General features: G+C 43.1%; 1 protein-coding gene across 8 annotated transcripts in view; it reads left to right on the forward strand.

The window, feature by feature from the left end:
• Positions 1–1,617: 1,617 nt before the first annotated feature.
• The window catches only part of ZNF831 (zinc finger protein 831), a 148,716-nt gene continuing 125,932 nt past the window's right edge, over positions 1,618–24,401 (forward strand). For 6 of the 8 annotated variants that reach the window (XR_016387952.1, XM_089897126.1, XM_089897127.1 and 3 more), the window contains exons 1-2: positions 1,618–1,970; positions 21,148–21,340. Coding sequence is in view for 6 of the 8 variants with exons in the window: in XM_089897126.1 (XP_089753252.1) it covers positions 1,891–1,970; positions 21,148–21,340 (273 nt within the window). In the remaining 2 variants the exon portion in view is untranslated. The remainder of the gene's footprint in view (positions 1,971–21,147; positions 21,341–24,401) is intronic. The other 2 variants (XM_022597742.3, XM_089897124.1) reach the window with 2 other exon arrangements.

Below are 24,401 nucleotides of genomic sequence, written 5' to 3' on the forward strand. Positions count from 1 at the left end.
CACGCGACCTGTGTGTGACCTCTTGCACGCCTGGTGGCTCAGACAGCCAGGGAGGTGCCTGAGCATTGATGCGGGGTGTGTGTGGGGTGGAAGCCATGTGAATCCGCATGATTTTGTTCTTCCAAAGACCAGCTCGCTCAGCCAGATAAGATTCCGATGCCTCCCCAAACCCAATCTAGCTCAACAGGAGGCTTAGATACATGACCAGCTGGATGTTATTGATGGCAAAGTGGGGTAAGGAAGCACTCCTCTCCCCAGTGGAAATAAATGGCATATTTTAAAGCAACAGGAAACTGGCCTAAACAAGTTAACGCACCACCGGTCTACACGGCCAGTTTTGCATCTGGTCTGCCCTGCGTCACCCCCAAACATATTTCTTTTCATTCTCTCATATTCTGGCTTAGAGATTCCTTTTTTTTTTTTTGACAATACCAATAGCTGCAATATTTTATTTTATTTTATTTATTTATTTTTAAGAGCTCAGATTATCTTTTTTATTGAGATGTAATTCACATATAACATTATATTATTTTTATAAAGATTCAGTATCTGTATACATTGCCACATGTATAATGATCTCCACAATAAGTAGCCACAATATTTTAAAATTGAAGTATAGTTGATTTACAATGTTGCATTAGTTTCAGGTATACAGCTAAGTGATTCAGTTTTTTATACTTATGTTTGTATATATGTATTCTTTTTCAAATTCTTTTCCGTTATAGGTTATTACTAGATATTGAATATAGTTCTCTGTGCTATGCAGTAGGTCCTTGTCATTTGTTTTATATACATTGGTGTATATCTGTTAATCCCAAACTCCTAATTTATCCCTCCTTACCCTTTCCCCTTTGGTAACCATAAGTTTGTTTTCTATGTGGCTTAGAGATTCAGTTTGCCTCTCAACCTCCACCACTGAGAATAATTATTTTTATTTATGTATTGAATTCTGATATATTGTATTTTTACATGTTTATGGATTGTACTTACTGTACTTTTTCACGTTCCATCACTCCTGTGTTTGCTTCTTCCAAAGTCAGAGAGAGCAGGGCAGGAACTAGGGTGGGGAGACAGAGGACTTACCATGGATGCAGAATTTAGGGGCGCCCCAAACTGAGTCATCAAGACAATATTTTCGTGCAATATCTTGAAAATAAAAATTAATGCAAACTATTCCATATTGAACAAAATATTGACATGTTAAATAAAGACGGCATCACAGAGATCCTTGTGAGGCTTCTCACCATCATCACCTGCAGTGGAAATGCTCGATCTGGGCCCTCGGGAACCTCCAGCGTTAATACATGAAAAGGCTCTGCTGGTGCTTATTCCAACCACATCTCCAGGAAAATGACCAAACTGGCTCTAATTCTTACCAGCCTCCACAGAATAACCATATCTCTGATGCACTGGGTGCCATACCTTCATTTCCCAGCAGCAGGCTCGGTGGCCGGGTTGCTAGATCAATAGTCACAATTACTAAAGGCCTCAGCTGAGCTCTATTTTCTTCCCCCCTCTGCGGCTCTTTCTTCCTGTTTTCTAAGCGTTGCTACTGTGACATTAAGTGATGTATAGAAAAGAATTGACTTCCTGTTTCTGAGCCAGCCCAAGTTTTGTCTCTGCTTGCATCTCCTCCAGGTGGTTCAAAATGGTGCTTTTCTCAGTTAAACCCGGCGTTGACTCAAAGGCCAAGCCATGGGAGGCCATCCTCTTTTATTTTATTTTCTAAGATGCAGGGAGGATGCCTCTGTCCTCTGAGATGCTGCCTGCAGAGTAGGGACCGGAGAGGATGCCTGAGACGGCCGTCTCAGCAAAGAGAGTGGGAGGAGGGCTGGGCCAGTGCCTCTCTGCTCTGGGGCGCCTGCCCACTTGTCTTTTCTGGGGCTATGGATGTCTCCCCAGTTTCAGGCCAGGTCATTCGTGTTTGAATCGGAGCACCACTGGCTGCAAGTACATCTCTCTTCATCAAGGTATGTAACATACTCCACAAGATAAGTCTATAGAAGATCCTAGTTAAAAAAAAAAACTCTTTTTTACGTTGTGCCCTTAATGATATATTTACCTTCAAGCGCGCAGTTAAAAAGAAAATGCTACGTAAAACTGGGCCTGACCCAGTTCAGTAGTTGTCTTGTGTGCCTGTCACAACTGTTATTTTTGTCGGAATATTTACTGCAAATCATAATGGCTGTCAGAAACTGAGTCCACAGTCCGTGTTCTACGGAACACAGAACAACCTATAAGGAAATTCGTTGCTTTATAAGCAGTTCTTTTTTTTTTTTCAATGATGGACCTAATTAAACTGAAGGTGTGAATTGGTCAGAAACATCAGTTCTATTAGCCCAAGGGTTAGAAAAATAAAACATACAGTATAATCTAAATATCAAGGTATTTGATAGCGACACTATTTTTAGCATTTCTACTGATCAACCACCCAAGGGTAGCATTTTTCAACGAGATTTACAAGGGACCCTGGACCCTGGACCACGTATTTATACATATATTTGGCTTCCCTTCATCCAGAATAGCTAAGAGCTGGAGGGTCTGTCAGATAAGCCCTGGGGCCCATATTCTGAGAGGTGGCTGGCTCCTCTGTTCCCGTAGCAAATCTTTCTGTGAGAATGGAAGCAGAGATGTTATCTGCCAGAATGCAAGGGGAGACAGGATGCAACTAAGAAAACCGATAACATCAGCTGACTGGGAAAAGCAGAATAAACGTCAGGGCCGGTTTAAAATAATGTGCTTGTTAACTACCCTAATTCTATTGCCCCAGCTAAGGGCAAGCTTTAAGGATCACAAGACTGATATCCATCAGAGCAAGTGTTTAGCTTCTGCAGAAGGCTTGGGGGCTGTGGGAAGATTTTGAGAAGCCAAGAGATGAAGGGTTGCTTCCTCAGTTTTACTTTGACCAGGAAGTCGGGGGAGGGGAACCTCCCAAAACCTAAATAATCGCTGCCTAGTTGCCGAGAGGAAATGAGGCCACCAGGAGGGGCAAACGGGTATCAGCCAGAGGCCTTTCTCGTGGTAGAAACCACAAGCATGTATGCAGAGAACCAAGATAGTGGAAGGAGGTGGGGAGGTCTGTGTGTGATTAAGGGGGAAAATCCCAACGTGGAATGCCTACCACCCATACATTCACTGGTTGTCTAGTCCTTTGAACAAGTGGACATGAGCCCCACCCTTTAAAGAAGGAAAACATGGCTTGAGAGTCACGGTGACTTATTCAAAGTCATAGAGTTTGGGAATTCCCTGGTGCACCAGTGGTTAGGACACGGGGCTTTCACTGCTGTGGGCCGGGGTTCAATCCCTGGTTGGGGAACCAAGATCCTGCAAGCCACGCAGCGTGGCCAAAAAAAAAAAATGATGTTTTACATTACTTTAAAAAATAATTTACAAAGTCATAGAGTTTGAAAGGAGCAGAGCACAGGTTCAAAGACAGGTGTCGTCTCTGAGGTCTGGGTATTCCATCCTTCTGGGTGTGGCTCGGCAGGGATGGTTGAATGGTTGATGATGTGAATGGTTGCGTTCAGGAATCTCTGCAGAGTCCGCTGGGGGCATCCGTAGGTAACCTTCTCCCTGCTTTGACTTGCAACCAAGTGAGAGGTCTTTGAGGGTCTTCATTGCTATCGTTGTATTTTCATTATGATTATTTGCATTCATACAATGGCGGAGCCTCTCCATATATGGCGGTGATGTCAAATGTCCTCTGATATGAGGGTACCTGAGGACAAGTGAGTGGACCCAAAGAAAACAAAGCCAAGGAAAATGATGTGTGTTGAGTCAGTGTTTCTCCAAGGGCAGCCCAGGCCTAGGGACGTGGTTTTAGGTCAACTCTAGATGCTGCAGTAAATAACATGGACTCACACACTGTGAAGGTTGTTTCCTGTTTCAGTGCCCTCTCTTTTTATTTATTTATTTACTATTTATTAGGCTTTTTTGTTTTGAGATAATTGTAGATTCACATGCAGTTGTAAGAAATAATCCAGAGAGAGCCCATGTACCTTTTACCCAGTCCCCCCCCACCATGGTAACATCTTGCAAATCACAACCTGCATATTGATACAGTCGAGATACAAACTATTTCCATCACCACAGGGATCTCTCATGGCCACACCCACTTCCCTTCTGCTCTCTTCCTCTCAACCCCTGGTAACCTTTCATCTGTTCTCCAGTTCCATAATTTGTCATTTCAAGAATGTTATATAAATGAAAAAATAGAACTACCATATGACCCAGCCATTCTACCCCTGGGTATATATTTGAAAGAAACAAAAACACTAATTCTAAAAGATCCACACACCCCAGTGTTCATAGCAGCGTTATTTACAATTGCCAAGACATGGAAGCAACATAAATGTCCATCAATGGACATTGGATGAATGCATAAAGAAGATGTGGTACATATATATACAATGGAATATTACTCAGCCATAAAAATAATGAAATTTTGCCATTGGCAGCAACATGGATGGGCTTGGAGGGCATTATGTTGAGTGAAATGTCAGACAAAGAAAGACATAGTGTATAATGTCATGTATATGTGGAACCTAAAAACTACAACAAACTAGTGAATAAAACAAAAAAGAAGCAGACTCACAGATACAGGGAACAAACTAGTGGTTACCAGTGGGGAGAGGGAAGGGGGAGGGGCAATAGAGGGGGAGGGGATTAAGAGGTACAAACGATTGGGTATAAAATAAGCTACAAGGATATATTGTACAACACGGGAATATAACCAATATTTTATAATAACTAAATGAAGTATAACCTTCAAAAAAATCACTGTATTGTACACCTGTAATCTGTATATAAGGTTATACATCAACTACATGTCAATAAAAAAATGGAAAAAGTAAAATAAAATCTAGAAAAAAAGAAGAATGTTATATAAATGAAATTACAGTGTGTGGCCTTTGGGTCTGGATTTTTTCATGCAGCGTAATTCTCTGGAGATTCATCAACATTGTTCACTCCTTTGGATTGCTGAGTATATTCTATAATATAGATGTTCCACAGCTGGTTTAACTATTTATCTGTTGAAGGACATCAGGGCTGATTCCAATTTTCAGCTATTACACATAAAGCTACCATGAACATTTGTGTACAGGCTCTTGTGTGAACTTAAGTTTTCATTGCTCTGGAATAAAAGGCCAGGAGTGTAATTCCTGGGTTGAATTGTAGTGGTATGCTTAATTTTTTTTTTTTTTTTTAAAGAAACTGCCTAACTTTTTTCCAGAGCGGCCTTTCCACTTCATATCCACACCAGCTAATCATCTCATATTTCCACATCCTCGCCTGCTCTTGGTGTTATCACTGTTTTTCATTTCCGCCATCCTGATGGGTGTGCAGTGACAGCTCGCTGTGGTTTTCATTTGCATTTCTCTGATGGTTAATGGTGCTGAACGCCTTTTCATGTGCTTGTTTCCATCTGTATATCTTTGGCGACGTGTCTCTTCATGTTTTTGCTCATTTTCTGATTGGATTGTTGTTGAATTTTTTTAATTTAATTTTTATTTTATATTGGAGTATAGTTTGAATTTTTTTTAATGTTAAGTTTTCATACTCTAGATCCGAGTCCCTGGTCAGATATATGGTTTACGAATATTTTCTCCTGGTCTGTAGCGGGTGTTTTCACCCTCTTCAAAGCAGGGGCTCTTGTAGAGCAAATATTTTTAATTTTGATGGGGTCCAGTTTATACATTTTTCTTCCTATGGCACATGCTTTTGGCATCAAGTCTGAGAACTCTTTCCTATGCCCTGGATTCTGAAGATTTTCTCCTATTTTTTTTTTTTTTCTAGAGCTTTACAGTTTTACAGTTTCCACTTAAGCTTGTTTCACATTTAGAGTTAATGTTTGTATAAGTAAGGTGTGAGGTTTAGTTGAGGTTATTCTTTCTGTCTATGTATGTCAATTACTCCAGCACCATTTGTTGAAAAGGTTACCCTCCCTCCACCAGATTGCTTTTGAACCTTTGTTAAAAATCTGTTGGGCCTATTTGTGTGAGTCTTTTTCTGTTTTTTAAAACAGTTCTGTTCAATTGATCTATGTGTCTGTTCCTCTGCTGATACGACACTGTCTTCATTACTGTAGCTCTGTAATGAGTTTTCAAATTTATTGAAAATTTAGACTGATGCCTCCCATTTTATTATGCTTTTTCAAAACTGATTTATTCTAGTCCCTTTTCCTTTCTCTATAAATTTTCGAATAATCTTGTCTATGCCCACCAAAAAAATCTTACTGGGATTTTGATAGGAATTGAATTAAACCTGTAGATCAATTTGGGGAGAACTGACATCTTTACTATGTTCAGTCTTCCAATCCATGAACATAATCTACCTCTTATTTATTTAGATTTTCTTTGAGTTTTTCATCAGTATTTTGTAAATAGGTCCTGGGTATGTTTTGTTAGTTTTACACTTAAGTATTTCAATTTCTTGAGTGATTACAAATGGTATTGCATTTAAAATTGGGGTTTCCAACTGTTCATTGCTAGTATATATAAGTAGGATTGATTTTTGTATCTCAAGACTTTGCTGAACTTGCCTATTAGTTCTAGAAAAAAATTTTTTTTCCTTGGGATTTTCTACGTAGACAATCATGTCATCTGCAATTAGGGACAGGTTTTATCTCCTCCTCTCTTGTCTGTATGTCCTTTATTGCCTTTCTTGCTTTGTCGCACTGGCTGGAATTTGCATATCTATGTTATGTGAAAGGGCTGGGTTGCATCTCTGTCTCATTCCTGATCTTTGGGAGGAAGTATTCAGTTTTCTGCCGTAAAGGGTAACGTTTTTAGATGCACTTCATCAAGTCGAGAAGCTTTCCCTCTATTTCTATTTTCTTTTCCTTTTTTTAAAAAAATTAATTTATTATTTATTAATTTTATTTATTTATTTTGGCTGTGTTGGGTCTCAGTTGTGGCATGTGGGATCTTTCGCTGTGGTGCATGGGCTTCTCTCTAGTTGTGGCATGTGGGTTTTCTCTCTCTAGTTGTGGCACACGGGCTCCAGAGCACGTGGGCTCTGTAGTTTGCGGCACGCGGGCTCTCTAGTTGAGGCGCATGAGCTCAGTAGTTGTGACCTGGGTTTAGTTTCCCCACGGCATGCGGGATCTTACTTCCCTGACCAGGGATTGAACCCGTGTCCCCTGCATTGTAAGGCAGATTCTTTACCACTGGACCACCAGGCAAGTCCCTTTCCTATTTTCTGAGAGATTTTATCATGAATGGGTGTTGACTTGTATCAAGAGCTTTTTCTCCAGCAATTGATAAATCATGTGATTATTTTTCTTTGCCCTGTAAACATGGTGGATTACACTGTTGCGGCCCTGGGGCCCTGGGTCATGATGTGTAATTCTTTCTATATTGTAGAATCTATTTGCTGACATTTTGTGAAGGATTTTGCATCTATATTCATGAAGAGATAGTGCTCTGTAGTTTGTTTGTTTGTTTTTTTGGACTGTCTTTGTCTGGTTTTGGTGTTACGGTAATACCTAGTTTCATGAAATTAATGGGGAAATGCTCTCTCCTCTTCTGTTTCCTGGAAGAAGTTTTGTAGAACTGTTGTTAATTTTTCTTTAAACTCTAGGCAGAATTCTTCGGGTCCATTAGGACCTCAAGACTGCTTTTGGGGGAGTTTTAAAATTACAAATTTTGTCTGCTTAATAGTTACATTGCTATTCAAATGATCTGTTTCGTATCTGGTGAATTTTGCTAATTTGTGCTTTTTGAGAAGTTGGTCCATTTTATTTAAGTTATTGAATGTATATGGATAGAGTTATTCATGATATCCCTGTGCTGTCCTTTTGATACTTACAGGGTCGGTCATGATATTCTGTTTCATTCCTGGTGTTGGTAATTTGTGTCTTCTCTCCTTTTTCCTTTCTAAATCTTGGTAGAGATTCTAAAGATCAGTTTTATTTATTTATTTATTAACATCTTTATTGGAGTATAATTGCTTTGCAATGGTGTGCTTTACAACAAAATGAATCAGTTATATATATATATACACATATGTTCCCATATCTCTTCCCTCTTGCGTCTCCCTCCCTCCCACCCTCTCTATCCCACCCCTCCAGGTGGTCACAAAGCACCGAGCTGATCTCCCTGTGCTATGCAGCTGCTTCCCACTAGCTATCTACCTTATGTTTGGTAGTGTATATATGTCCATGCCTCTCTCTCACTTTGTCACAGCTTACCCTTCCCCCTCCCCATATCCTCAAGTCCATTCTCTAGTAGGTCTGTGTCTTTATTCCTGTTTTACCCCTAGGTTCTTCATGACATTTTTTTTTCTTAAATTCCATATATATGTGTTAGCATATGGTATTTGTCTCTTTCTTTCAGACTTACTTCACTCTGTATGACAGACTCTAGGTCTATCCACCTCATTACAAATAGCTCAATTTCGTTTCTTTTTATGGCTGAGTAATATTCCATTGTATATATGTGCCACATCTTCTTTATCCATTCATCCAATGATGGACACTTAGGTTGTTTCCATCTCCGGGCTATTGTAAATAGAGCTGCAATGAACATTTTGGTACATGACTCTTTTTGAATTATGGTTTTCTCAGGGTATATGCCCAGTAGTGGGATTGCTGGGTCATATGGTAGTTCTATTTGTAGTTTTTTAAGGAACCTCCATACTGTTCTCCACAGTGGCTGTATCAATTTATATTCCCACCAACAGTGCAAGAGGGTTCCCTTTTCTCCACACCCTCTCCAGCATTTATTGTTTCTAGATTTTTTTGATGATGGCCAATCTGACTGGTGTGAGATGATATCTCATTGTAGTTTTGATTTTCTCTAATGATTAGTGATGTTGAGCATTCTTTCATGTGTTTGTTGGCAGTCTGTATATCTTCTTTGGAGAAATGTCTATTTAGGTCTTCCGCCCATTTTTGGATTGGGTTGTTTGTTTTTTTGTTATTGAGCTGCATGAGCTGCTTATAAATTTTGGAGATTAATCCTTTGTCAGTTGCTTCATTTGCAAATATTTTCTCCCATTCTGAGGGTTGTCTTTTGGTCTTGTTTATGGTTTCCTTTGCTGTGCAAAAGCTTTGAAGTTTCATTAGGTCTCATTTGTTTATTTTTGTTTTTATTTCAATTTCTCTAGGAGGTGGGTCAAAAAGGATCTTGCTGTGATTTATGTCATAGAGTGTTCTGCCTGTGTTTTCCTCTAAGAGTTTGATAGTTTCTGGCCTTACATTTAGGTCTTTAATCCATTTTGAGCTTATTTTTGTGTATGGTGTTAGGGAGTGATCTAATCTCATACTTTTACATGTACCTGTCCAGTTTTCCCAGCACCACTTATTGAAGAGGCTGTCCTTTCTCCACTGTACATTCCTGCCTCCTTTATCAAAGACAAGGTGACCATATGTGTGTGGGTTTATCTCTGGGCTTTCTATCCTGTTCCATTTATCTATCTTTCTGTTTTTGTGCCAGTACCATACTGTCTTGATTACTGTAGCTTTGTAGTATAGTCTGAAGTCAGGGAGCCTGATACTTCCAGCTCCGTTTTTCATTCTCAAGATTGTTTTGGCTATTTGGGGTCTTTTGTGTTTCCATACAAATTGTGAAATTTTTTGTTCTAGTTCTGTGAAAAATGCCAGTGGTAGTTTGATAGGGATTGCGTTGAGTCTGTAGATTGCTTTGGGTAGTAGAGTCATTTCCACAATGTTGATTCTTCCAATCCAAGAACATGGTATATCTCTCCATCTATTTGTATCATCTTTAATTTCTTTCATCAGTGTCTTATAGTTTTCTGCATACAGGTCTTTTGTCTCCTTAGGTAGGTTTATTCCTAGATATTTTATTCTTTTTGTTGCAGTGGTAAATGGGAGTGTTTTCTTGATTTCACTTTCAGATTTTTCATCATTAGTGTATAGGAATGCTAGAGATTTCTGTGCATTAATATTGTATCCTGCTACTTTACCAAATTCATTGATTAGCTCTAGTAGTTTTCTGGTAGCATCTTTAGGATTCTCTATGTATAGTATCATGTCATCTGCAAACAGTGACAGCTTTACTTCTTCTTTTCTGACTTGGATTCCTTTTATTGCCTTTTCTTCTCTGATTGCTGGGGCTAAAACTTCCAAAACTATGTTGAATAAGAGTGGTGAGAGTGGGCAACCTTGTCTTGTTCCTGATCTTAGTGGAAATGCTTTCAGTTTTTCACCATTGAGGACGATGTTGGCTGTGGGTTTGTCATATATGGCCTTTATTACTTTGAGGAAAGTTCCCTCTATGCCTACTTTCTGCAGGGTTTTTATCATAAATGGGTGTTGAATTTTGTCGAAAGCTTTCTCTGCATCTATTGAGATGATCATATGGATTTTCTCCTTCAGTTTGTTAATATGGTGTATCACGTTGATTGATTTGCGTATATTGAAGAATCCTTGCATTCCTGGAAAAAACCCCACTTGATCATGGTGTATGATCCGTTTAATGTGCTGTTGGATTTTGTTTGCTAGTATTTTGTTCAGGATTTTTGCCTCTATGTTCATCAGTGATATTAGCCTGTAGTTTTCTTTCTTTGTGACATCCTTGTCTGGTTTTGGTATCAGGGCGATGGTGGCCTCGTAGAATGAGTTTGGGAGTGTTCCTCTCTCTGCTATATTTTGGAAGAGTTTGAGAAGGATGGGCGTTAGCTCTTCTCTAAATGTTTGATAGAATTCGCCTGTGAAGCCATCTAGCCCTGGGCTTTTGTTTGTTGGAAGATTTTTAATCACAGTTTCAATTACAGTGCTTGTGATTGGTCTGTTTATATTTTCTGTTTCTTCCTGATTCAGTCTTGGCAGGTTGTGCCTTTCTAAAAATTTGTCCATTTCTTCTACGTTGTCCATTTTATTGGCATAAGTTGCTTGTAGTAATCTCTCATGATCTTTTGTATTTCTGCAATGTCAGTTGTTACTTCTCCTTTTTCCTTTCTAATTCTATTGACTTGAGTCTTCTCCCGTTTTTCCTTGATGAGTCTGGCTAATGGTTTATCAATTTTGTTTATCTTCTCAAAGAACCAGCTTTTAGTTTTATTGATCTTTGCTATCATTTCCTTCATTTCTTTTTCATTTATTTCTGATCTGATCTTTATGATTTCTTTCCTTCTGCTAACTTTGGGGTTTTTTTGTTCTTCTTTCTCTAATTGCTTTAGGTGCAAGGTTAGGTTGTTTATTCGAGATGTTTCCTGTTTCATAAGGTAGGATTGTATTGCTGTAAACTGCCCTCTTATAACTGCTTTTGCTGCATCCCATAGATTTTGGGTTGTCGTGTCTCCATTGTCATTTGTTTCTAGGTATTTTTAAATTTCCTCTTTGATTTCTTCAGTGATCACTTCATTATTAAGTATTGTTTAGCCTCCATGTGTTTGTATTTTTTACAGATCTTTTCCTGTAATTGATACCTAGACTCATAGCACTGTGGTCGGAAAAGATACTTGATACAATTTGAATTTTCTTAAATTTACCAAGGCTTGATTTGTGACCCAAGATATGATCTATCCTGGAAAATGTTCCATGAGCAGTAGAGAAAAATGTGTATTCTGTTGTTTTTGGATGGAATGTTCTATAAATATCAATTAAGTCTATCTTGTTTAATGTATCATTTAAAGCTTGTGTTTCCTTATTTATTTTCATTTTGGATGATCTGTCCATTGGTGAAAGTGGGATGTTAAAGTCCTCTACTATGAATGTGTTCCTGTTGATTTCCCCTTTTATGGCTGTTAGTATTTGCCTTATGTATTGAGGTGCTCCTATGTTGGGTGCATAAATATTTACAATTGTTTTATCTTCTTCGTGGATCGATCCCTTGATCATTATGTAGTGTCCTTCTTTGTCTCTTCTAATAGTCTTTATTTTAAAGTCTATTTTGTCTGATATGAGAATTGCTACTCCAGCTTTCTTTTGGTTTCCATTTGCATGAAATAATATTTTCCATCTCCTTACTTTCAGTCTGTATGTGTCTCTAGGTCTGAAGTGGGTCTCTTGTAGACAGCAAATATATGGGTCTTGTTTCTGTATCCATTCAGCCAATCTGTGTCTTTTGGTGGGAGCATTTAGTCCATTTACATTTAAGGTAATTATCGATATGTACGTTCCTATTCCCATTTTGTTAATTGTTGTGGGTTCAGTATTTGTAATTGTTGTAGGTCTTTTCCTTCTCTTGTGTTTCTTGCCTAGAGAAGTTCCTTTAGCAGTTGTTGTAGAGCTGGTTTTGTGGTGCTGAACTCTCTCAGCTTTTGCTTGTCTGTAACGGCTTTAATTTCTCCATCAAATCTGAATGAGATCCTTGCTGGGTAGAGTAATCTTGGTTGCAGGTTTTTCTCCTTCACCACTTTAAATATGTCCTGCCAGCCCTTCTGGCTTGCAGAGTTTCTGCTGAAAGATCAGCTGTTAACCTTATGGGGATTCCCTTGGGTGTTATTTGTTGTTTTTCCGTTGCTGCTTTTAATATGTTTTCTTTGTATTTAATTTTTGACAGTTTGATTAATATGTGTCTTGGCGTGTTTCTCCTTGGATTTATCCTGTATGGGACTCTCTGTGCTTCCTGGACTTGATTAACTATTTCCTTTCCCATATTAGGGAAGTTTTCAACTATAATCTCTTCAAATATGTTCTCAGTCCCTTTTTTTTTCTCTTCTTCTTCTGGAACCCCTATAATTCGAATGTTGGTGCATTTAATGTTGTCCCAGAGGTCTCTGAGACTGTCCTCTGTTCTTTTCATTCTTTTTTCTTTATTCTGCTCTGCAGTAGTTATTTCCACTATTTCATCTTCCAGGTCACTTATCCATTCTTCTGCCTCAGTTATTCTGCTATTGATCCCATCTAGAGTATTTTTCATTTCATTTATTGTGTTGTTCATCATTGTTTGTTTCATCTTTAGTTCTTCTAGGTCCTTGTTAAATGTTTCTTGCATTTTGTCTATTCTATTTCCAAGATTTTGGATCATCTTTACTATCATTATTCTGAATTCTTTTTCAGGTAGACTGCCCATTTCCTCTTCATTTGTTAGGTCTGGTGGGTTTTTATCTTGTTCCTTCATCTGCTGTGTGTTTTTCTGTCTTTTCATTTTGCTTATCTTACTGTGTTTGGGGTCTCCTTTTTGCAGGCTGCAGGTTCGTAGTTCCCGTTGTTTTTGGTGTCTGTCCCCAGTGGCTAAGGTTTGTTCAGTGGGTTGTGTAGGCTTCCTGGTGGGGGCGACTAGTGCCTGTGTTCTGGTGGATGAGGCTGGATCTTGTCTTTCTGGTGGGTAGGTCCACGTCTGGTGGTGTGTTTTGGGGTGTCTGTGGACTTATTATGATTTTGGGCAGCCTCTCTGCTAATGGCTGGGGTTGTGCTCCTGTCTTACTAGTTGTTTGCCATAGGATGTCCAGCACTGTAGCTTGCTGGTCGTTGAGTGAAGCTGGGTGCTGGTGTTGAGATGGAGATCTCTGGGAGATTTTCGCCGTTTGATATTATGTGGAGCTGGGAGGTCTCTTGTGGACCAGTGTCCTGAAGTTGGCTCTCCCACCTCAGAGGCACAGCACTGACTCATGGCTGCAGCACCAAGAGCCTTTCATCCACACGGCTCAGAAGGGAGAAAAAGTAGAAAGAAAGAATTATTAGCAGTAGAAAGAAAGAAAGAAAAAAAGAAAGAAAGAAAGAAAGAAAGAAAGGAGGGAGGGAGGGAGGGAGGGAGGAAGGAAGGAAGGAAGGAGGGAAGGAAGGAAAAGAAGAAAGAAGATAAAGTAAAATATAATAAAGTAAGATAAAATATAATAAAGTTATTAAAATAAAAAAATAATTATTAAGAGAGAGAAAAAAAAGGATGGATAGAACCCTGGGACAAATGGTGGAAGCAGAGCTATACAGACAAAATCTCACACAGAAGCATACACATACACACTCTCAAAAAGATGAAAAGGGGAAAAAATCATAAATCTTGCTCCAAAGTCCACCTCCTCAATTTGGGATGATCTGTTGTCTATTCAGGTATTCCACAGGTGCTGGGTACATCAAGTTGATTGTGGAGCTTTAATCCGCTGCTCCTGAGGCTGCTGGGAGGGATTTCCCTTTATCTTCTTTGTTCTCACAGCTCCCGGGGCTCAGCTTTGGATTTGGCCCCGCCTCTGCGTGTAGGTCGCTGGAGGGCGTCTGTTCTTCGCTCAGACAGGACGGGGTTAAAGGAGCCGCTGATTCGGGGGCTCTGGCTCACTCAGGCCTGGGGGGAGGGAGGGGCGCGGAGTGCGGGGCGGGCCTGCGGCGGCAGAGGCCGTTGTCACGTTGCACCAGACTGAGGCGCGCCGTGCGTTCTCCCAGGGAAGTTGTCCCTGGATCCCGGGACCCTGGCGGTGGCGGGCTGCACAGGCTCCCCGGAAGAGGGGTGTGGAGAGTGACCTGTGCTCGCACACAGGCTTCTTGGTGGCGGCAGCAGCAGCCTTAGCGTCTCGTGCCCGTCTCTGGGGTCCGCGCTGATAGCCGCGGCTCGCGCGCGTCTCTGGAGCTCCTTTAAGCGGCTCTCTTAATCCCCTCTCCTCGCGCACCAGGAAACAAAGAGGGAAGAAAAAGTCTCTTGCCTCTTCGGCAGCTCCAGACTTTTCTCCGGACTCCCTCCCGGCCAGCCGTGGTGCACTAACCCCCTCAGGCTGTGTTCACGCCGCCAACCCCAGTCCTCTCCCTGCGCTCCGACCGAAGCCCGAGCCTCAGCTCCCAGCCCCGTCCGCCCCGGCGGGGGAGCAGACAAGCCTCTCGGGCTGGTGAGTGCCGGTCGGCACCGATCCTCTGTGCGGGAATCTCTCCGCTTTGCCCTCCGCACCGCTGTGGATGCGCTCTCCTCTGCGGCCCCGAAGCTCCCCCCTCTGCCACCCGCAGTCTCTGCCCGCGAAGGGGCTCCTAGTGTGTGGACACTTTTCCTCCTTCACAGCTCCCTCCCACTGGTGCAGGTCCCGTCCCTATCCTTTTGTCTCTGTTTATTCTTTTTTCTTTTGCCCTACCCAGGTACGTGGGGGGTTTCATGCCTTTTAGGAGGTCTGAGGTCTTCTGCCAGCGTTCAGTAGGTGTTCTGTAGGAGTCGTTCCACGTGTAGATGTATTTCTGGTGTATCTGTGGGGAGGAAGGTGATCTCCGCGTCTTACTCTTCCGCCATCTTCCCGGAAGTCTCTTTATTTATTTAAAAAAATTTATTTTATTGAAGTATACTTGATTTACAATGTTTTGTTAATTTCTGCTGTACAGAAGTGATTCAGTTATACATATATATATTCTTTTTCATATTCTTTTCCATTATGTTTTATTATAGGTTACTGAATATAGTTCCCTGTGCTATACACTAGGACCTTGTTTGTCCATTCTCCATTTAATAGGTTGCATAAAGATCAATTTTATTGGTATTATTAAAGAACACTCTTTTTTCTTTCACTGACTGTATTATTTTTCTGTTCCAATTTAATTGATTTCTTTCCTTTTCTTTATTATTTCCTTCTTTCTGCTTACTTTGGGTATACTATGCTTTTCTTTTACTAGGTTATGGAGGTAGGAGCTTGGATTATTGATTTGAGACGGTCTTTTCTAGAACAAGCATTTCATGCTATAAATTCCCTCTCACCAGAGCCTTAGCTGCGTCCCACAAAGTCTGAGATGTTCCAGTATCATTTTCATTCATTCTCTGTATTTTTGGGCTCCTTGACACTTCCTCTTTGACCTGTGGGTTATTTAGTAGTTTGCTCTTCAGTTTCCAAGTGTTTGAAGATTTTTCTGTTATTTTTCTGTTACTGGTTTCCAGTTTGATTCTATTACGGTCAGAGAACTCTCTCTGTATGATTTCAATTCTTTACATTTGCTGAGGTTTGTTTTATGAGATACGAGCTATGTTGGTGTAGCGATCTGGGTCCAATCAGGAATTGGAAGCTATGTAGTAGGTTCAACAAGAGAAATTTAAAATAAGAACTATTAACTCTAAAGAGTGACTGTAGAACATGAGAGAACCCTCCATGGTATTCTAGGATTAAGAGGAAGGGCAGACTTGGAAGACAGTCAGACCTGATTGGAGAAGCTGTGATTTGGCCACCAGATAGCAGAAGAGTTGGCTGGTTTAGCCAGACTGGAGGTTGCTGGGCAAACAACAGGGAATGTTCTGGAGTGCCTGGAGGTCAGGAGGCGTGTCATTGACCACAGGAGACATGTGTGTGCATTGGGACTCTGGACAGAAGTGGGGACAAAGGCCTTTGGAATGCATGGGCCGCATGTCTGGGTTGTGGAGTGACCCTCTGTGGACACGTGACCAATGGTGGGCTGTGTGCCGGCTGCACGGGGCTGCAGAAGGAGCTTCACAGCCATGTGGACCCTCTGGGCCACAGACAGGCTCCGTGAAGTCTAGGTAAGACCTTTGGTTTCTGTGTGTGTGTGTGGGGGGGGGGAGGCAGACAGGGCAGCACCAGGCTGAGGCCGCCAGGTTGCACAGGGAGTATGTTGGGGCCGTTGGTAGGGGTAGGACTGGTGTATACATCCTCACACCCATCCCACTGACCATCTCCCTGGCTTCTGCTGGGAACTGCAGGAAGCTCTCCCTCCCAAAGTGTCCTTCCCACATCCTCTATGGGGAAACCTGAGCATTGTGCCCATTCTGAAGGTGAAAAGCGTAACTGAATTGCATTGTTTATTATACAGCGTATGTTGAAGGTGCATTTGGAGCCGAGAGGCAATAAACTAATAACTGACACTCTATCTCTCTGGCTGCTCAGCTTCTGCACGTAGCCTTTTATACACATTGGAACTTCCTGAAAACAAAAAAACAACTGTGTGTTTCCACCCAGCCAGATACATCTCTCCTTACGAATGAAGAAGTTCTCTCTTCTTCACAATGAGAAGCCTCAGTCATTGTATCCACCATGGGCTCTATTAATGGTCCCTCACATCTAGTCTATGACTCACTGAATATTCTATTCTCTCAAGACTAAGGTGTAAAATTAACCCCCAATAACTCATGTAGAAGTTTAAACATACGAAGAAGGAGAGGGAAGTAGAGAATAACTGGTACGTGTCAATAACTCATTCCTGGAACGTGTGTAGCATCGCACACAAAGCCCTCCCAGCCTTGTGCCTCTGGAAGTGGACACAGATTCTAGTTCATGTCTATGACTTTCTCCTTCCCTTGCCCTTAGGGCAGAACCTCAGCTGCTCTGGGTTCCTTACCTCTTGGAGTATCTAGTAATCCCTGGAAGGTTTGAGTATTTACTTTTTTCCTCAGATCACAGTCACATAGGTCCCTTTGGGGAAGGCTGTAGGAAGATTGACAGTGTGTCTTTGTGGCAATAGTACAGGGACCTTTATCAAGGGGATCTGGGCTTCCCTTCAATCAGGGGCCTCTGGGTCTATGAACTGATTTAGGTCTGAAAACTGGATGAAGGGCTGTGATTTTTTTTTGGTGACTCAAGTTGGTTTACTAGTGGCCATGTAGAGTTTCTTGTTATGTAGAGCAAGCCATATCCTAGTGGGGTGACCTCTTATTTTACCCCTAGGGACACCATGGTCAATTAGCTACTGCTAAAGATCTCTGCGACCCAAAGAATTCTGACTCCTGGCACCTCCCTATTGCCCTGTGCTCGATGTGCCCACTTTCCCTTTGACAATTAAGTGTTGCCTCTTGGCCTCTGCTCTCCCAGGATTCCCACAGAAATCAGGGAGCCCATCTCAAGGCTGGCAGCCCTTAGTCATACTTGGCCTGAAAAAAGAGCAACCACAGAGGTTTTCAGGGATGCGGGTGTCCCTCACTAAAGTATTTCTCAATGCCCTAGGGAGGAGAGGGCCTTCTGGGTCTTCTTGAGAATTGTAGTTGAGGAGTTGGTGGGTGGGTCTGAATGTTACACGTGGTACATCCAGGCCAGCCTTCCTAGTTATCTGAGCCTTTGAATTCTCACCTCCACATCAGGCCAGAGAAGCGCTGGCATGTTAACCTCATTAAATCTAGGTCACTATGGGGTCCAGGTTTCAGTTAATCAACCAAGTAAGCTGTGAAAACCACATCCCGTTGCTCAACTAATACATTGAATTGAGACTGTCTAATAAGCACCCCTATCAATAAATGTGGCCTGATGGCTGGTGTCCTTTTCTGCCCTCTCTGGTATAACGCCCTTAGAAGCCATTCCCGCACATGCATTCCCTGGTGATATATCTTATTGAGGACCTACAGCTCTTTTGGTGTATAAGCTATTCCCTCTTGAGTCAGAGCCTGTACCTGTCCCCTGAATCAGGCTGACACTTGGCTCTAGTTACGGGTCTAACGGCAAAAGTGGGGGGCTTGTGGTGGGTTCTGAGAAGAGGGAGCATCTGCTTTCAAAGCATCTACCGCAATTGAGGGTATCACGGGGTTTTTGAGCTGAGGAAGACTGGTCTTCCTGAACCCTGGAGGAAAAGCCACTGCTGAGCCACTGCTGGTCAGAGAAGCTCAGAATGACTTGGAGGTCAATGCTGTCGGTTTCTCCAGATCCGATAAGATGTCCTTATTCCAAGTTTCAGGATCTCATTCTTACACGATTAATGCCCTCATTTTCACCTGAGAAACTTGGTGAGACCATGAATTCAACCCATTTAAATGCAGCAACTTGCACTATTAAATTTTGTGTTTGATTTTCAGCCGTGTCAGCCCTGTGGCTACAAGAAATAAGAAATCCTTTCAGGGCTGTCCTGGAAGCTGCCTGATTCTCAGATCATGACTTGAGGTGGGAATTAATGGACCTGGGTTTGTCATTTTCTCTCTAAGTGCTCAAGGGCCCTCAAAAAAAATTCATCTCACACCACATCCCTGATTGTCATTATTACTGCCATGCAGCTTGTGTTCCCAAGGCACGCGCTCCCATCGGCACTTTATCGCAATAAACCACGGGTGATGGCTTGATTAATTGCAATGCCACTACACGTCATGGGTGGCCAGCATCCCATTTCTCATTGGCAAGGATCTCAGCATCACACTCAAGTCCGAGGGTATGGCTGAATCAGTCCCCAGATCCCACATTCACCGATCTATCTATTGGGACCCCTCCCATTACTAATTCTGTAGCATTTGTATCTAATCAGGAGATAGAAATCACATAGTCCGTTACACTGGGGAAGTTTAGGGTAAGACTGATTAACCGTGATAAAAGAGTAACTCTAAGACAAGAACATTCTGTATGGTCCCTAGGATTGAGAGAGACGGCCCAAGAAAGGCAAACTCAGAAGGGGTTCAGACTTCATTGGAGAAGCTGTGGTTTAGTCACTGAATAGCAGAGAGGGTGGCTGGGTTAGCCAGACTGGAGCTGGTCTGGAATCGCTGGGCACACAATGGGCAACCCTCTGGAGTGGGGGTAGGAGGCAGGCAATGGACAGCAGGGGACGTGGGCATGCATTGGGAGTCCGGATGCCAGTGGGGACGGAAGCCTTCCAAGCTCATGGGCTGCGTGGAGGGAGGTTGGGCTTGCAGAGGGAGCGACCAGTCCATGTGAGCCCCCAGCCACAGACGGGATGTGCCTTGGCTGCACAGGGCCCTAGTTTCACTGTCAAGAAAGCTGCAACCGCATCCTCTCCAACCCGAGGCTCTATGGCTGCAGAGAGATCACATCTGTGGCCTGTGGTTGGGAAGACTCTGTTGGATATCCTCGTATTAATTATGTGGTTGTTTTATGTTTTACATTATAGATTCATAACTCATCCTAGTCTATTGGCGTCACTGCTTTACCACCAGCTGAAGTGAAATGTAAAAACTACCTCTCTTACCTTCTCCCACTTATAACTGTCTTAAATATTTCTCTAAATACATTAGACAGTGTTTTTGTTTGAACCATCAAACATCATTTAGAAAATTCAAAAGGAAATATTGTATTTACCTATATTTTTACTCTTTCCATCATTCTTTTTCCTTCTTGAGGTTCCAAGTGTCCTTCTGTTATTATTTTTTACAACAATGGATTACACCATTAATTTATGATGACTTCTTATTTTATTTAAAAAAATTTTTTGGCTGCACCTCGTGGCTTATGGGATCTTAGTTCCCCGACCAGGGATTGAACCTGCATCCTTGGCAGTGAAAGTGTAGAGCCCTAACCATTGGACAGCCAGAGAAATTCCCCCTTCTTTTATTATTTCCTTTCTATGTAGAGAACTTCCTTTAGCCATTCCTGCTGGTGACAAATTTTCTGTTTTTTTTTTTTTTTTTTTTTAATTTGAGAATGCCTTGATTTCCCTTTCATTCAAGAAGAATCTTTTTGCCGGATGTAGAATTTGCAGTTGACAGGTCTTTTCTTTAAGCCCTTGAAAAATATTGTGCTGCTTCTTTCTGGTCCCAAGTTTTGGAATGGGAAACCTGCTGGCATTAGGATTTGTTTTTCCTATAGGAAGGGTGTCTTTTCTCTTTCACTGCTTTGAAGAATTTTTTCTTTGTCTTAAGAGTTCAGAAGTTTGACTATGATGTGTTTTGGTGAGGATTTCTTTGGGTTTATCCTGTTTGGGGTTCACTAGCGTACTGATTCCATGGGTTTATGTCTTTTCCCAAATTTAAGTTTTCAGCCGTGTTTTGTTGAGTATTGTTTTATCGCAGTCCTTTTTCTCCTCTCCTTCCAGGACCCAGATGATGTGAATGTTATACCTTTTGTTAATCTCACAGGTCTCTGAGGCTCTGCTCATTTTTTTTCAGCCTATTTTCTCTGTTGTTCACACTGGGAAATTTCTATTGTTCTGTTTTCAGGTTCACGGGTTCTTTTTCCTGTCCCTTCCATTCTGTTGTTGAGTGCATCCACTGAGTTTTTAAAATTTTGGTTATAGTGTTTTTCATTTCTAAAATTTCCATGTGGTTCTTTTACTTTTGATTTCTTTGCTGAGACTGTTTTTATTTGTTTCAAGCATATTTGCAAGTATTCATGGAGACAATTTTATGACGGCTGCTCTAAAATCTTGGTCAGATAATCCCAACACCTCTTGCATCTTGGTGTTGGTATCTATGAATTATCTTTTTTCATTCAGTTTGACATCTTCCTGGTATGAGAAGTGAGTTGTTTGTTCATCTTTTTTTTTTTTTTGGCCGTGCTGCAAGATCATAGTTCCCCGACCAGGGATTGAACCCACGCCCCCTGCAGTGGAAGCTCGGAGTCTTAACCACTGGATTGCCAGGGAAGTCCCAAGTGAGGTTTTTTTTGTTTTTTTTTTTTTTGCAGTACGCGGGCCTCTCACTGTTGTGGCCTCTCCCATTGCGGAGCACAGGCTCCGGACGCGCAGGCGCAGCGGCCACGGCTCACGGGCCCAGCTGCTCCGCGGCATGTGGGATCTTCCCGGACCGGGGCACGAACCCGCATCCCTTGCATCGGCAGGCGGACTCTCAACCACTGCGCCACCAGGGAAGCCCCCCAAGTGAGTTTTGATTGAAATTTGAACACTTTGGTTACTATGTTATGAGAGTCTGGATGGATTAAACCTTCTGTTTGTGTTGGCTTCCTTTGACGCTGCTCAGCAGGGAAAGAGGGTGGATGGAAGTCCAGGTTGCCCACTCGGCCATCACTGGTATCTCCGGGGGAAATAGGAGGCCTGGTTGTTGCTCCCCACGTGGCTTACACTGACCCCGTGGACAGGAGTGGCCTCACTGCCGCTGAGGGGCGGTGAACATGCTGGCGCTCCCCGCGGCCTCATCAGACACCACCCAGCACGGAGGGAAGGGAATAAACAAACTGCGGCGCGGGCGCGCGCGCGCACACACACACACACACACACACACACACACACTCGGGAATACTACTCAGCAACCAAAGGAATGAACTAATGAAGCAGGCAACAAATGGATTACCCCCTCCCCACCCCCATGTCTTCAAGATGGCATCTGGCGGTCCACTGGGTCCTCTCGGGGGCTCTCGTTACAGAGCTATTCCTCCTTCTAGGTGTCCCTTCCCAGCACTCTGTGAGCTCCAAGTCAGACCCCACAGGCCACTGGAGGACCTGTCGGGGCTCAGGACAGCTCAGCCCGAGGGGGTCTCTCTGTGCAGGACCTGGCCTTGCTCCAGCCATCTCCTTACAGCGCTTCAAGGTGGATGTGGGGGACAGTTTTGGTGTTGCCCTGACTTACACCTTCTCCTTTCTCGGTTGAAACCTGACCTTCCTGTTTGCCTTCCTCCTCTGGCAGGTCCCCTCATCACCATCTCTCAAGACTATGAAAATAGCAGCATTTTCTTTCATTTCCTCTATTAGTGTCATGTGCATGCTGTAACAAAGTCCCACAAACTGGGAGGCTAAAACAACAGAAATGGACTCTCTCACATTTTTGGAGGCTCTAAGTCCAAAATCACAGTGTAGGCAGAGCTATGCTCCCTCTGAAGGCTCCAGGGAAGGACGCTTCCTGCATTTTCCAGCTTCTGGTGGCTCCAGGTGTTCCTTGGCTTGTGGCTGCATCCCTCCAATCTCAGCCTCTGTGGTCACATGGGTCTTTGCATGGCCGTCTCTCTTGTACTTCTGTGTCCTCTCTCTTCTTATAAGGACATTGGTCGTTGGATTTAAAACCCACCCTAAATCTGGTATGATCTCTTCTTGAGATCCTTAATTTAATGACCTCTGCAAAGACCCTAACTGCAAATAAGGTCACATTCACAGGGAGTAGGGATTAGGACATAGACCTATGCTTTTGGGGGACACAATTCAACCCACTACACTTCCCTTACATCACAGCCTCCTTCCACCTCTGAGCAGCTACTCCTGTAGCTCTGCTGTGGCCCTGTTACGAGGGGGCATCTACTCTGTTTTGCAGGAGAAGTCCCAACACACGTCTTGCCTTGGAGCCTGAAGCATTAAGCAAAGGAGAGAAGGCGATTTTGAAAAACGTTTCACTCTCAACAATAATATCTGCTCTCAAGATTTTGGTCTGCCCAGAAGTCCTACTTTGCATGCTGGCAGCTGAATCTTCCCTTGTTCTTTGTGTCTCTCTTCCTTCTTTAGGAAGGGATATACCTCCCCGACCACTTGACCCTGAGCATATCTCTCCAGCTCTCAGCGCCTGCTTGCCCTCATTGGAACAGTAACAGCGCCTATGTGATGGGGTCGCTGTGTGGGTTAGATGACTTGTGTATGTTGAGCCTTCGGCACAGTGACCCATGGCACGTGGTAGGCATTATGTGAGGCTCAGCCACGTCTGCTCTGAACCTGTAAAAATTCTCGGTTTCTCTTTGGGCAGATAATTGCCTCGGGCTGACCAAGGTGAAACTGATTAACTTAGAAAAGGAAAAAAGGGAAGCATATGAACACTTTTCAGGCGACTGCCCCCATTTCGTTCCGATGCTGTGACAAGTGCTTGTAGATGGTGTCCGTTTAATCCTCCTTGATCCCACCCCTCACCCCCACTTTACAAATGAGAATCTGAAGTTAAAAGAACTTGCAGAAGCCACACGGGGGTAAGTGGTCAAACTGGAAGGTGAACCTGGAGGGGGTTTCCGTCTTCAACCGAGGCGTCCCCAGCCCCAGGGACAGCGGACCAGAGGCAGAGCCCCCACTGCCTCCCATCAGCCAAAGCCGCCCTGACTTCAGCCTCTTCCCTCCAAACATCCGAAACCTATCGACCGTCTACAGGGAAATCCCGTAATTTGTGTATGAAAGTTAGGCGATCGCCCGGGATGCTCTTCTGCATTCACTCGCACAAGCCTTCTGCACGGCGTGTTTTTGTTTGTAAACTCTGGCCTGTTCCCTTATCTCACTTCGTTCGAGCAAATCAAGCTGAATGAATTTGGGTGAAGTAGTGGTGGGGACCAATGTGTGTTTGGGCCTGTCAGGTCCTGGAGCTGCTTTCAGGGAGGTGATGCCCCGAACTAGGTAGTCGCCCTCTCAGGGACCCTTCCAGACCCTTGAGAATCCGACAGAAGTCAGAGATGCTCTCGCTTTCCGGGAAAATTCACCCATGCACGTAATTTAAGTTGTAATTTCACTTTGCAGCCTGGCAGGCCTGATGCACATGCGAGTGGGATGCACAAGTGGGGCGAGTTTAATGGGGCGGCGTGAGGGCTAGCGGGGGGGAGGGCGGCGGTGTTATCCCAGGGACCGGGGACGGTGGGAACCATAACTGGGACCGGGGGATGTCGCCTGGCAAAAATGTGGCCTTGAGTAGAGGGACAGAGCAGCCTTGGAACCAGCCCTGGCCTGACTCTCTTCCCTCCTCACTCTGACCTGTGGGTGTAGACACCACAGGACAGGAGGCTACACCCTGGGGACACAGGGCAGAGGGAGGAAGATGGGGTCTGTCTGGAGGGTCTAGCCTGAAGGTATCTCAGGTCAAGATCTTAAATTAGAGGCATGTTTTCCCAAAGTATGGGACCACACCGCTCAGCTGTGCTAGTTTGTATGACAGATACACAGCTTAAAAGATTAATCATTATACATTTATTTTCATCATTCTTAGAAAAAATAGGAATCTCCCTTTTTTTTGGTAATGACACAGCCC

This window comes from Delphinapterus leucas, chromosome 15 (genome assembly GCF_059928025.1).
Source record: "Delphinapterus leucas isolate spDelLeu-1000000601 "Yukka" chromosome 15, BTC_Dleu_Yukka2, whole genome shotgun sequence".
NCBI lineage: Eukaryota > Metazoa > Chordata > Mammalia > Artiodactyla > Monodontidae > Delphinapterus > Delphinapterus leucas.